This window comes from Eriocheir sinensis, chromosome 29 (assembly GCF_024679095.1).
Source record: "Eriocheir sinensis breed Jianghai 21 chromosome 29, ASM2467909v1, whole genome shotgun sequence".
Taxonomy (NCBI): Eukaryota; Metazoa; Arthropoda; class Malacostraca; order Decapoda; family Varunidae; genus Eriocheir; species Eriocheir sinensis.
The window spans coordinates 8,549,564-8,564,406 of record NC_066537.1 but is presented as its reverse complement, the minus strand read 5'-3'; the positions used below and the strand labels follow the sequence as shown (position 1 = coordinate 8,564,406).

General features: G+C 41.4%; 1 protein-coding gene across 3 annotated transcripts in view; it reads right to left on the bottom strand.

Annotated features, from left to right (window-relative positions):
* Positions 1-3,695: 3,695 nt before the first annotated feature.
* LOC127004979 (guanylate cyclase 32E-like) overlaps positions 3,696-14,843 on the bottom strand; it is a 142,458-nt gene continuing 131,310 nt past the window's right edge. For all 3 annotated transcript variants that reach the window (XM_050873351.1, XM_050873352.1, XM_050873353.1), the window contains 5 exons: positions 14,511-14,634; positions 13,340-13,408; positions 12,456-12,630; positions 9,163-9,353; positions 3,696-4,626 (listed from right to left, as the gene is read on the bottom strand). In XM_050873351.1, coding sequence (XP_050729308.1) covers positions 4,105-4,626; positions 9,163-9,353; positions 12,456-12,630; positions 13,340-13,408; positions 14,511-14,634 — 1,081 coding nt within the window. In that variant the 3' untranslated portion in view covers positions 3,696-4,104. The remainder of the gene's footprint in view (positions 4,627-9,162; positions 9,354-12,455; positions 12,631-13,339; positions 13,409-14,510; positions 14,635-14,843) is intronic.

Sequence of the window (14,843 nt, the reverse complement as noted above, 5' to 3'; positions counted from 1 at the left end):
CTTGTAAGATAATAACTTTCTTACAGGTACAAGGTGTGATGTGTCAGGGGTCTTCGTCGTCCACCTAGCGTCCCTCACTCACACGTAAAAAATCCCTGGGTGGGATAGAACGTCGCCTTGCTTCGTCTCGCCGTGTGGAGGGGCTCAGAAGCTGGCTAGCCGTCCATCAGGTAAGTTGAACACCCTCCCTTGAATTTTCGTTAACACTAGAAGACTTACTTGAGGTTTCCAAGAACTCGCACTTTCGTTTTTGCGGGATCCCTACAAGGCCCTCTGGCGCTGATGTGGTGGCGTGCCGTATTGCTTCCTATTTCGGGTTGGTTTTGTGGAGGAAGGTGGCGGTTTGTCGCGCGCTCGCTCGTGTGGTGTGAGGGGGTGTTGTGGATATTACCCCACGAAAGTGTTTACGTAGAAATATGCGCGAGTGATCAGTGAAAAGCAGAAGAGGAGGCGGTACCAGGATGATGACAGGAAGATACATGAAGGTGTTGGCAGTGGCTATCATCAGGCCGCTGGGGCAGCAGGAGCTCAACACTCCTTGTCTATCAAGAGTTTTCAAGACAGTCATCTGCACCGCCTGTGTCGTCCCGTCACCTGCCAGTGCTTACAGGTAAGAATTTTGCAACCAGTCACTTAGCGCATTTATAGCGTTCTTTTATATGGGTGAATAATAGTAAAAAAATACCTATTGACTATAAATCGTGCTTTTTTGTTTCACGAAGGTGTTCCTTATAAAATATTGTTCATTTACATGAGAAATGTGTAAGTTTTTATTGTCAAACAGTCCTCTGACTCTCATAGCATTATTCTCACATAATCTTTTCGTTGTGATAGATGGCGAGGATGGCGGGGGGGAGAGGAATTGGGTTCCATTATCGCCAATAACCGGCTGGACACGGGCCTTTGGCAAGGTAAGACAGCGGTGAAAGCTTTCATCTATATATTGGGAAAATCGTTTTTTGACAAAAAAACAACAACATTATTTTGACGCTTCGCCGTGCAGGTCCTCGTGGTGCCAGGCGGCCGTCGCCCCCACGGCCGAAGCTCCGACCTCCTGTGTGTGTGTGTGTGTGTGTGTGTGTGTGTGTGTGTGTGTGTGTGTGTGTGTGGCTCGTCGCTCAGCCCCTCAGCTTGAGTCATGTACGGTATGTATTATGTTATTTTGTATGTTTTTTTGTAGCAATTTTTTTTAGCTGCGCTCAATGTATTTTTTTTTACTTGTAACTGGTAACACAGCAAGAGGAATGAAAATACACCCCACGTAATTATTCGCGTTACTCGGCCACAGTGTGAGTGAGTGTTCTCGGGTTGCGCGTACGTCGCCGCTCCACTCAGGGACCAGTTTTTGCCGCCGTGAGTTTGTCTGTGGTCCACAACTAATATACGCCGCCGCTCCTCGGTACAAAATATACACTACCTTCACTTACCGCTGATAGGTTTGTTTATACACGCAAGTAGGTAAAAGTATTTGTTTATTTAGATGCATTGTTGAACATATATCAGCTATTGTCTTTATTTAATTTTGTTTATTTACACACGTGTCTCAGTGGTAAATCAAGGGACAGTTTTTTATACACAAGTCAGTATATTTAAAGTATTGTCAGCGTCATTATTATCATTAATTATTTACATAGAAAACTTAATTCATGGTAAATCAAACAATATCATTCATTTATTTATCTTACTATTATATTATCACGTCAATATATATATATATATATATATATATATATATATATATATATATATATATATATATATATATATATATATATATATATATATATATATATATATATATATGTATATATATATAATTTTTTACAAGTATACTTTAATTACTTTGTGAAAAATGTAAATGGCAAACCGACACAATATATATCCCTTCTTCTATTACCATATTATCACATCTATATAATATTTTTTACAGGTATATATATTTTTTTCCTTTTGTGCACGTATCTGAAGAGTTACTCCCGGCAGACCAGGTATCACAGGTAGGGAAGAGAACAGGTGGGGGGCGCATTAATTGGGATGCCGGGCAGGTAGGTCGCAGGTGAGATGGGATGAGGAAGACGAGTGGAGAAAGGGGGGGGGGGCAGGGGGAGGGGGGGGGGGAAGAGTGGCGTGGGTGAGACACAAAGGAAGGAGAGGAATGAAAGATAAAGGAAGTCGTATTGGGGAGTAAGAGGAGGAGGAGTTGGAGGAGGAGGAGGAGGAGGAGGAGGAGGAGGAGGAGGAAGGTAAAAGAGAAGGGGCGTCAGATCAAGGTCAAAGAGGAAATAGGTGAAGGAGGAGAGCTGGGAAAGGTCAAATAGAAGAGTCAGAGGAGGAGGAGGAGGAGGAGGGAGAAGGGAGGAGAGAAGAAGGGGAGAAAGATGAAGGTCAAAGAGAAAAGAGAAGAGGAGGAGGAGGAGGAGGAGGAGGAGGGACAATGAAGGAGATAACTAGGTGAAAGTAATAATATAAGAAGATAGGAAAGAAAAAAAAAGAGGAAGGATGGGATAAGATAAATAAAGGAGGAGGAGGAGGAGGAGACATAATTACCTTGAAAGAGCAGAGAAAGAACGGAAGGTGAGAAGAGAGAAAGAGGAGGAGAAGGAGGGAGAGGAGAGAAGAAAAAAGAACTTATAATAAGCACAAAAAAGGAGGAGGAGGAGGAGGAGGAGGAGGAGGAGGAGGAAGAGGATAAGCCAAGAATATAAAGGAGGAGAGGAAAGAAACAAGAGAAGGTAAGGGAGGGAGGAGGAAGAGGAGGAGGAGGAGGAGGAGGAGGAGGAGGAGGAGGAGGAGGAGGAGAGAAATATATACGATAGGGCAGGTGAGGGGAGAAGAAGAAAGACAAGGCAAAAGAACGAAAGAATAAAGGGAAAACAAATTGATTGGGGAAGAAGAAAGAGAAGAGAGAAAGATAGGAATAGAAGGGAAGAGGAGAGGATGGAGATTAAATGGAAAAGGAAGAAGAGGGGAAAGGAAAGGGGGAGATAAAAGGGGAAGGCGAAAAGGGTAGGGATGAAAAGGAGGAGAAAAAAGAAAGAAAGGAACAGAAGGGAAGAGAAGAGAATGGGAGGAAGGAGAGGGAAAGGGAAAGGAGGAAGATAATGGGAAGGGGAAAAGGAGAAGGAGGAAAGCGAAAGAAAGGAACAGAAGGGAAGATAAGAGAATGGAAGGAACGAGAAGGGAAGGGAAAGAAGGAAGATAAAGGGGAAGGGAAAAGGAGAAGAAGGAGGAAAGCGAAAGAACAGAAGGGAAAAGAAAAAAAGATAAAGGGGAAGGGAAAAGGGGAAGAAGGAGAAAGGAGAAAAAAAGGAACAGAAGAAAAGAGAAGAGAATGGAAGGAAGAAGAGGGGAAGGGAAAGAAGAAAGATAAAGGGGAAGGGAAAAGGGGAAGAAGGTGAAAGGAGAAAAAAAGAAACAGAAAGGAAGAGAAGAGAATGGAAGGAAGGAGAAGGGAAGGGAAAAGAGAGAGATAATGGGGAAGAAGGAGAAAAGAGAAAAAAAGGAACAGAAGGGAAGAGAAGATAATGGAATGAAGGAGAGGGGAAGGAAAAAGGGGAAAATAAAGGGAAGGGGAAAAGGCTAAAGTTAAAGGGTTGAGGGAAGGAAGGGGAGAGGGAATAGGGAGGGGGGTAGGGTAAGGTTATTTATTTTAATGGGTTGGTAATAATTTTCTCGTTAGTGTTAATAGTTGTGGCGTTAATTAACATGATGGTGTGTGTGTGTGTGTGTGTGTGTGTGTGTGTGTGTGTGTGTGTGTGTGTGGATTATATATACCCTCATACATACATACATACATAAAAAAACACACACATACATACATACATACATATTCTCTCTCTCTCTCTCTCTCTCTCTCTCTCTCTCTCTCTCTCTCTCTCTCTTATTACAACATATACAAACAAACACTTATAGATCAAGAGCACGTAAATAAATAAATATATATAGACAATGTTTATGAATACACTAATTATATATATTCTTCATTATTATCATTATTAGCGATGATATGATGAATGTGGATTGGTTACTTGACATTATGGCGATGGCGTGGCGATTGGGGTGAAGGGTGGAGAAATGGTGATAATGATGGGGGAGATGGGGAGATTAGAGAGGCGATGATGGGTAATGGGAGTGGGAGCTAGATGGGGTGGGGGAAGATGGGGGGTTGACTTTTGGGGTGAGAGAGAGATGGGGAAACTGTGGGGAGTGAGAGGAATGGGGGAGAGGTGAATGGGGGAGATGATTAGCGATGGGGGACGGTGGGGAGTGCTGGATGGGTGAGTAGGAGGGGTAGATAGGGTGAGGGGACCATGGGAGGGGGGAATGAGGGGGGTTATGAGACGGATGAGGGGAGTGGGGTGATTGTGGAAGGGGTGACCGTGGGGGGAGGGGAGATGTGGAGTGGGTCGGACCATTCGTGAAGGAGGGGGAGAGCTTAATGTTAGGGGTGGTTGGGGTGGAGGTGGAGGGGGTGAGAGCGTTGGGGGAGATGGAGGTAATGGTTGTGGTGGTGGTTGGGGTGGTGGCTGTCGTGGAGGTGGTGGTTGTGGTGGAAGTGGTTGCCTGGTCCTCCTCCTCCCCCTCAGCCTCACCCACCAGCCACCAGGTGATCATTTGACCCTTGCCCTGTGGATGGTCAAAGAGGGAACAGGTCAGGTTAAGGAAGAGGTCAGGTTAGGTCAGGTCAAGAGATAACATATACAGAGAACGCGGGTATACTATAATATTTTTAGAGAACTATTTTTTTTCCTTTTTTTTAATTGTTTTGGGTGATGATTTGACCCTTGCCCTGTGGATGGTCAAAGAGGGAACAGGTCAGGTTAAGGAAGAGGTCAGGTTAGGTCAGGTCAAGAGATAACATATACAGAGAACGTGGGATACTTTTTTTTTATTTTTTTTTAATTGTTTTGGGTGATGATTTGACCCTTGCCCTGTGGATGGTCAAAGAGGGAACAGGTCAGGTTAGGTCAGGTCAAGAGATAACATATACAGAGAACGCGGGTATACTTTAATATTTTTAGAGAACTATTTTTTTTCTTCTTTTTTTAATTGTTTTGGGTGATGATTTGACCCTTGCCCTGTGGATGGTTAAAGAAAGAGCTTGTTCTGGTCAAAGGAAGAGGTCAGGCTAGGTCAGGTCAAGAGATAACATATACAAAGAGCGTGGGAATAATTTCATATTTTAGAGAACTATTTTTTTCTTGTTTTTTTTTTTCATTGTTTTGGGTCTTGTTTAGCTTTTTCTTTTTAATGTTTTTTTTCTCTCCTTCCTTTTTTCTTTCTTTCGTTTTTTATTCCCTTTTCCTGTTTTTTGTATTATTATCTTCCTTCATGTTTTTCCTTCCTTCCTTTCTTTCTTCCTTTCTCTTTTTTTAGTCATTTTTTCTCTTTTCCTTTTTCCTTTCTTTCGGTTTTTATTACCTTTTCCTGTTTTTTGTATTATTATCTTCCTTCATATTTTTCCTTCCTTCCTTCCTTCCTTCCTTTCTCTTTTTAGTCTTTTTCCCTCCTTCCATTTTTCTTTCTTTCGTTTTTTATTTCCTTTTCCTGTTTTTTTGCATTACTATCTTCCTTCATGCTCTTCCTTCCTTCCTTCCTTCCTTTTTCCTTTCTTTCGGTTTTTATTCCTTTTTCCTGTTTTTTTGCATTACTATCTTCCTTCATGTTTTCTTTCCTTCCTTCGTTCCTTTCTTCCTTTATTTCTGTTGTCCCGTTTCTCCCTCCTTTCTGTCCCTTTTCCCTTTCTTTCGGGCTTTATTCCTTCCCCCTTTTTTCTTTTTCATCTCCCTTCATTTTTTCCTTCTTTCCTTCCTTCCTTCACTTTCTTCTCTTACTCACTCATTAATTCTTTCATATTCATTCCTTCATTCATTTCTTTTATCCCTTCATTTTCCCTTCTTTCCTTCTTCCTATTCCTTCCTCCTCCCCATTCCATCTTTCCATCCTTCCTTCCTTCACTTCTTCCTTCTTTTATTCGCTCATTAATTCATTCATATTCATTCATTCATTTTTTTATCCTTTCTTCTTTCCTCTCTCTTCCTCTCCTCTTTTCCATCCTTCCGTCCTTCCTTCCTTTATATCCTTTTTTCCTTCCTTCACTTCCTTCTATCATTCACTCATACATTAATTTCTTTTATCCTTTCTTATTCCTTTCTTTCGCTCTCTTTCTTCCATCCTTCCTTCCTTCCCTTTTTTCTTTTTCCTTCTCTCGCTTCTTCCTTCTCTCATTCACTCAGATTCACTCATATCGTTCTTCATTCACTTATTTTATCTGGTCTTTTTTTCCTTTCCCTCTCTCTCCCTTCCTCCTTCCTCCCGTTCCTTCCTTCCTTTCGTCCTTTTTCCTTCATTCCTTCATTTCTTCTTTCTATAATTCACTCTTTAATTCATTCATATCATTCATTCATTTCCTATACTTCTTTTTTTAACTTTCGTTCCCTCCCCCTCTTCCTCCTTCCTTCCTTCTCTCTTTCCCTCCTTTCGTCTTTTATTTCCTCCATCCTTCATCCTCTCCTCCTCTTTCTTTGATCCCGACAATATCACATTTCCTCCCCACTTATTCTTTCTGTCATGTCTTCATTCTCTCTCTCTCTCTCTCTCTCTCTCTCTCTCTCTCTCTCTCTCTCTCTCTCTCTCTCTCTCTCTCTCTCTCTCTCTCTCTCTCTCTCTCTCTCTCTCTCTCTCTCTCTCTCTCTCTCTCTCTCTCTCTCTCTCTCTCTCTCTCTCTTTTCCATAATCCATTCATTCTTCCTGACAATCTTTTTTTTCTTTTTTCCTTTTCATTCTTCCTTTTCTTTTTATTATTTTTTTCTCTCCCTCCTTCCTTTACTCATTCGCTCCCTTCTTCCTTCCATACTCTCTCTCTCTCTCTCTCTCTCTCTCTCTCTCTCTCTCTCTCTCTCTCTCTCTCTCTCTCTCTCTCTCTCTCTCTCTCTCTCTTTGCCCCTTCCTTTCCTTCCTTCCTTCCTTCCTTCCTTCCTTCCTTCCTTTTCCTTCTATATTTCTTCCGTGTAGTACGTCTTCTTCCCCGTCTTCAAATCTCACTTCGTTATTTGCCTTTCCTTCTCTTTTTTCTTTTCTTTCCTTTCTTTAATTTATTTTTTTTCCTTTTTCCTTCATTTTTTCTCTATTTCGTCTTTCTTCTGTACTTCGTTTCCTTTGCAAGTCTTTTTTTTCTTTTAGTTTTCCTTCCACTATTATATTCCTTTTCTCCTTTATTTTTTTCTTTAATCGTCTTGTTTGTCATGTTTTCCTTTTCTTTCCCTTTCCTCTCACTCCAAATTTTCTTTTAATTCCCTCTATTCCACTTTTACTTTACGTCATCTCTGTTTCATGTCCACCATCTCTTTTTTTTTCTCCTTTTCCTCACTCCAATCATTCCTCCCTCCTTCCTCTTTATCTTTCTCTTCCTAATCCTATCTCTTTTTAATCATATTTTCTTCTAATTCTATCTACTCCACTTTTCTCTATCTTTGTTTCATGTCCACCATCTCTTTTTTTTCTCCTTTTCCTTACTCTTTAATTCATTCCTCCCTCCTTCCTCTTTATCTTTCTCTTCCTAATTCTATCTCTTTTTGATCTTATTTTCTTCTAGTTCTATCTATTCCCCTTTTCTCTATCCCCGTTTTATATCCTCCATCTCCTTTCCTCCTTCCCTCACTCTCCATTCATTCCTCCTCCTCCTCCTCCTCCTCCTCCTTCCTCCATTTTCCAACCCTTTTCATCTTCTTTACTCTTCTTGTTTCATCCATTTTCCATTTATTTCAACTATTCCACTTTTTCTCCACTCCTTTCGTGTCCTCCTTCTCTTTTCCTCCTTCCCTCACTCTCCATTCATTCCTCCTCCTCCTTCCTCCATTTTCCAACCCTTTTCACCTTCTTTACTCTTATTCTTTTCATCCATTTTCCTTTTATTTAATCTACTCCACTTTTTTTTCTACTCTTTTCATGTCCTCCTTCTCTTTTCCTCCTTCCCTCACTCTCCATTCATTCCACCTCACCTCCCCTTCTTTCTTCCTCCTTCTTCCTCCATTTTCCAACCCTTTTCAGCATCCTTACTCTTATTTTTGATCCATTTTCCATTTAATTCACCTATTCCACTTTTTCTCTACCTCTTTCATGCCCTCCATCTCTTTTCCTCCTTACCTCACTCTCCATTCATTCCTCCTCCCCTTCTTTCTTCCTCCTTCTTTCTTTCTCCATTTCCCAGCCCTTTGACCTTCCCACGCTCTCCTTGATATAATTAATCCTGAATTTTACCTGCGTGTTCTTGGCAAGCGTATCTCTTACACCTACGACTCTTTTTGCTTTATTATTTTCCCGGTTTTCTCTCTCTCTCTCTCTCTCTCTCTCTCTCTCTCTCTTACTGTCTTTCTCTATGTTTATCTTTCTCTGTTCTTTATTTTTTTTTTGTTTCGTCTTTTCTGTGTGTTTCTTTCTCCTTTCTCGTTCTCTTTCGTCTTTATTAGTGTCTCTCTTTGTATTTATCTTTCCTTATCTTTTATGCTTTCTCTTGTTTATCTTCTCTTCTATGTCCTTCATCCGTTCCCTCTCTCTGTTTCTCTCTGTTTTTTCTATTATCTATATTTCATCATCTTCTCCCTCTTCTTCATTTCTTTCCCGTTCTCTCCTATGCATTTTATTATTTACTTTTTCTCATTTTCATCTTCACCTTCTCCCTCCTTCTCCACCTTCACCTTCGCCCATCTTCCCTTCCTTTCACACTCGTCCTTTCTCTCAAACACTCTTTCCACTTTTCACTTTCATTCTCACTCACTTTCCCTTCCTCACACTCATCCTTTCACACAGACTATCACCTTCTCTCACTTCACTCTCAATCATTTTCTCTTGCTCTCACACTCATCCTTTCACAAACACACTATCACCTTCTCTCACCCTCACTCTTACTCACTTTCCCTTGCTCACTCTTCCTTTCAAACACACTATCACTTTCTCTCTCTTTAACTCACTCTCAATCACTTTCAATCTCACACTCATCCTTTCACACACACACACTATCATCTTCCCTTTCTCACCTCACTCTCAATCACTTTCCCTTGCTCACTCTTCCTTTCAAACACACCATCACTTTCCCTCTCTTAACTCACTCTCAATCACTCTCAATCTCACACTCCTTTCCCTCCCTCACACTCCCTTCCTCACCTTGACGTAGGTAAGGCCACGCTTCACCAGCACGTAGCCGCCTAGTTTGTCCAGCATATCCTTGTGGGCCTGGGACGTGTGAATTCGCAGCTCCTCGCCCGTTGACTCCATGCGCGAAGCCGTGTTGACAGTGTCCCCGAAGAGGCAGTATCGGGGCATGGTCAGACCCACCACCCCCGCCACACACGGCCCTGGGGAGGAAGGGAAGGGAGTGTGAAGCTTTGTAGAGGGTGTTGGAGTGGGTAGAAGAGGATTGTATGGTTTTAAGTGGATTCGGTGGAGTGTTGAGTGAGGGAAAGAGTGTGGGGGAGGGAGACGATGAGAAGGGGCAGGTAGATTAGGGTTAAGGAGAGCAATAAGGTGAAAGAAAAGGAAGGTGGATGTAATAAGGGATTGGATGGTTATGTAGTGATGTGGTGGAGTGTTGAGTGAGGGAGAGAGAGAGGGGGGGGGGGGGAGAAGGAGACGGTGAGAAAATAGAGGTAGTTAGGATTAAGGAGAGGATTAAAGTGTGAGGTGGTGAGAGGAAAAGAAGGGGGATATTATAAGGGATTAGATGGTTAAGTAGTGATTTGGTGGTGTCGAGTGAGGGAGAGAAAGAGAGTGTGGGAGAGGGAGACGGTGAGAAAAGGAAGGTAGTTAGGATTAAGGAGAGAAATGAGGTGATAGAAAGGGAAGGTGAAGATTATAAGGGTATCGAAGGGTTATTAAGGGGATGTGAAGCTTTGTATAGGAGTGTGAGGTTGACTAGAAGGGAATTGGAGGATTATAAGTGGAGTAGAGGAGGTTAGAAGGGGATCGGAGGGTTATTAAGGGGATGTGAAGCTTTGTATAGAGTGTGAGGTTGACTAGAAGGGAATTGGAGGATTATAAGTGGAGTAGAGGAGGTTAGAAGGGGATCGGAGGGTTATTAAGGGGATGTGAAGCTTTGTATAGAGTGTGAGGTTGACTAGAAGGGAATTGGAGGATTATAAGTGGAGTAGAGGAGGTTAGAAGGGGATCGGAGGGTTAGAAGAGGATGTGAATATTTGCTAGTAGTGTTGAGAGGACTAGAAAGGGATTGGAGGGTTATGAGTGGTGTTGGGAAGGTTATAAGGGGTTGGAAGGTTTATCAAGGGGATGTGAAACTTTTAAATAGAGATTTGGGTGAGATTATAAGAGGATTAGAATGACATATATGGATAAATGGTATGTATAGATAGTACAAGCGCAGTATAAGGGATTTAGATAGCGGTGTGAAGGTTTTAAAGGATTGGATGGCTATAAGTAGGAGTATTTAACCGTATTTGCCAGAAGAAAAGTAATAGCATATGTTAGGAAAGTTTAATATAGAATAGGATAAGAAATGGATTAAATAAAAACCATGGAAAACAGAAAAGATATAATGAACAGGATAAAACTAAAAAAAACATCGTAATATAAGAAAGCTTAGGATACGAAAGAACATTCCACGGATGAAACCAATGTAGGATGAAATTAGAATCTGTACAGAATTAGCTTCGAATGAGATAGAACTGAAATCAAAGAGAAAGGATCGGGAGATATTCAGACCGGTAATGGTGTAGCTGATAGGGAATCGCGTAGCATTCTTGGCTTTAAATGAGGCGGCTACGTGTGAAGGTCGCGTACAGGAGAAATGAAAAAAAAAGCAATTAGGGCGAAACGAAAAATAGAAGTGAGGTTGAGAGAACAGAAAGAGTAGAAAGAAAGAAGAACAGAAAGAGAATAGAAGAAGAAGAGTTAGCAAGGCAGAAAGATAAAGAGAGAGAGAGAGAGAGAGAGAGAGAGAGAGAGAGAGAGAAACGCCAATACGAGGCCTCGATAGGGTATTAAAATTAAAAAAAAAAAAAAAAAAATCAAGACTGAAAACACTGAAGGGGTTGAGCGATAAATTCCACCTGGGGCCAAAAAAAAAAAAAAAGATAAAAACAAAGCATAAAAGATAAGAAAGAAACGAGAGAGAAAGAAAACCAATACGAGGCCTCGATAGCGTATTCAATTGGGTCCTTCGGGAGCAATACATTTGAAATTACAATGAAATGCGAGAATTAAGTATCGACGGAAAAGAAATTAAGTGGAGAAAGCAGGAGTGTAAGCGGATGAGCCGGGGGGCGTCTCTCTCTCTCTCTCTCTCTCTCGCTTTTCGTCTTTCAGTCTGATTAGTCTTAGGTATGAGAGAGAGAGAGAGAGAGAGAGAGAGAGAGAGAGAGAGAGAGAGAGAGAGAGAGAGAGAGAGAGAGAGAGAGAGAGAGAGAGAGAGAGAGAGAGAGAGATTAAATGGTCAGTTAATGACAAGAGATTGTAGAAGTGTTCTTGGAACTTAATCTGACTGTCTAATTAATTTTGAATCTGTGTCTGTCTGTCTGTCTGTATCTATCTATCTATCTAATCTATCTATATATTTCTATCTATCAGTATTCATTTATCTATTTCTCTAACCTATCTATCCATTATGAATCTTTGCATGTCTGTCTATCTATTTATGTATCTAGTCTAGTTATCTTTCTATCAGTATTCATTTATCTATTTCTCTAACCTATCTATCCATTATGAATTTTTGCATGTCTGTCTATCTATTTATCTATCTAGTCTAGTTATCTTTCTATCAGTATTCATTTATCTGTATTTTTCTATCTTATCTATTCATTTCTATCTATATCACTACTGTCTATTTATATATTTATCCGTATATCTATCTATGTCACTACTGTATTTATCTATCTATCTGTATGTTAGTCTATATTTCTTCAGTTTGTGTTGTGAAAATTTTGCAACATTTAATTCGCTTAATCTCTTGTTCTTGATTGGCAGTGGATCTCTCTATCTATCGATCGATCTGTCCATCTACTTTTTTGTGTGTTATTTTTTCTTTTCCTCTAGACTAACCCCAATATACACCCACTTAAAGACCAGTTCCAACACCCACTACACTCCCCGATGCACCTCCACTATACACTACAGTCACTACTTATTAATACACACATTAAGACAGACCTCAACAGACTCCACTTCACAGCACAAATTCACTATACATCAGCACACACACACCCATACACACCAACACCCACCCTCTACTATACCTTTCCTATACATATCTCTCACTCATGCTCTACCTCTTCTCTTCCTCTCCCTCACCTTTTCCTTCACCCTCTTCCTCTTTCATCTTTACTCCCTACACCTTACACCCACCCTACCCCTCAACACCTCGTCCTCCTCCTCCTCTCCCTCACCTTCACTCTCTCCCCCTTCCATCTTCACACCTTACACCCACCCTTCCCCCTCTTCACACTTACCGCTATGTATCCCAATGCGTAGCTTCAGCGTGTCGCCCGGCCTGTGTCTTATCCTGAACACCTTCACGGCCGAGAGCAGCTTGAGGGCCATGGACGCGATCTCGGCGGCGTGTCTGTTACCGTTGCTTATAGGCAGCCCAGAAACCACCATGTAGGCGTCCCCAATAGTTTCCACCTGTGTGAGTGAGAGGAAGGGATGCAAGGGGTGTAGGTGTGTGTGGATGGAGGTGGGGGGAGGTGCAGGTGTGTGTGAGAGGGAGATGTGTGGGTTTGGGTGTGGGTGTATTAGGGGGGTGACGTGAAGGTGAAAGTTTAGAGAAGAAAAACAAGAGTAAGATTATGCGATGAAGGTGAGAATTATTAGGATGTGATGAGAGAGAGAGAGAGAGAGAGAGAGAGAGAGAGAGAGAGAGAGAGAGAGAGAGAGAGAGAGAGGATACAAAAGGGATTATGTTCATGAGGGAGAGAATAATCATGTTTAAGAGAGAGGGAATGTGAGTTTATAATAAGGATGAAGGGAGGGAAGAGATGAAAGCAAAGGTTAGGGAGGGGAAAAGAGGAGGAGGAGGAGGAGGAGGAGGAGATAAAAAGTTAGAGGGGAGTGTTAGAGGAAGGGAAAGGTTAGAAAAAGCAAAGAGAAAGAGTTAGATTGAAATCATTGAGTTGTTGTTATTATCATTATTATTATTATTATTATTATTATTATTATTATTATTATTATTATTATTATTATTATTATTATTATTATTATTGTGAAAGATTGCATAGGAATTATTAAAGGGGAGATAAATATAATACTCAAACAAAAATGAATCAAATAAACTACTACTACTACTACTACTACTACTACTACTACTACTACTACTACTACGACTACTACTCACCTTGTACACGTCGTAGTAGCCTATAATAGCGTCAAAGCAGGTGTATAGTTCGTTCAGCATGTTCACCATCTGTTAGGGAGAGAGAGAGAGAGAGTAGAGTTAGTGGTGGTAGTGGTAGTGGTGGTGGTAGTGGTAGTGGATGGTAGTGGTGATGGAGCACTCTTCTTACTCACTAAATAAATAGAAATAAATAAAGTGGGAAAGACAGAAAGGAGAAGAAGAAAGAAATATAGTCAAAGAAACGAACATGCATACAGGCACACGTGTTAAAGTCTAGGGAACCAGTTTGCCGGATTTCATTAGTCACGCCACCATTCTCTCTCTCTCTCTCTCTCTCTCTCTCTCTCTCTCTCTCTCGCTCAAGAAGTTCAGTAAACCCAAACTATTTCCTTCCCTTAATATTCTTACCACCAAAAAAAGAGAAAAAAAACTTTGCTTCCTCACTTAAGAAAAAAAAAACTTCGCCAATTCTCGTATGAAAAAAAACCTCGCCAAGAAATTTTCCCTTTTATGTAGCGGGAAAAGTTTGGTGAAAATTTTGTTAGTGAAAAGTATGAAGTATTTTCTTTTGTGTGTGTCCTTAGAGTTATTAACAGAGACGACAATGAAGTGCGTGTGTGTGTGTGTGTGTGTGTGTGTGTGTGTGTGAGAGAGAGAGAGAGAGAGAGAGAGAGAGAGAGAGAGAGAGAGAAAACAAAGGAAAGTAAGGAAGGAATCTATATCGAGACAGAGAGATGGGGAAAGAGAGAGAAAAAAAAGAGAGGGAAGAGGGGGAAAAAAGTATTGACCTTCAGGAATGTTTTCAATCACGACCGTGGAGGAGGAGGAAAAGGAGGAGAAAGAGGAGGAGGAGGACTAGGAGGAGGAAGAAACAGTGAATGAAAAGAGAGACAAAGGTTGAGAGTTTGTAAAGAGAGAGAGAGAGAGAGAGAGAGAGAGAGAGAGAGAGAGTAAAATCATCTCCCTCAGGCCCTCGGGAAATATGAAACAAAAAACAAACTAACTTGATACGACTTTAATCCGAGAAATCCATCCCTTGATCTCACACACACACACACACACACACACACACACACACGAATACGCACACGCACACACACGCACACACACACACGCACACCTGCCAACCCCCTCCCCTCCTCTCCCCCACCTTTCCCCTACTTTAAAATACCTGCAGGGGCGTTGACTGGGCCGATAGTAAAGTAAAGCCAACAATGTCACTGAAGTAGATCGTCACGTTGTCGTAGCTCTCGGGTGACACTTGCTCTCCCCTCTTGAGAGACTCCGCCACTGATCTGTTCAAAGGGAGAGGCAAGGGGGAAGGAAATGAGCAAGGGAAAGGAAGGAGGAGCGTCAAGGATATTCAATTATAGAGTATAGGAAAGGGAATATAATCATGTAAGAAGGGAAATTGTTGAGTGAAGGAGAGGAAGTAAGTGTGAACGGAAGGAAATGAGTAGAGGAAGGAGAGGAAGTAAGTGTGAACGGAAGGAAATGAGTAGAG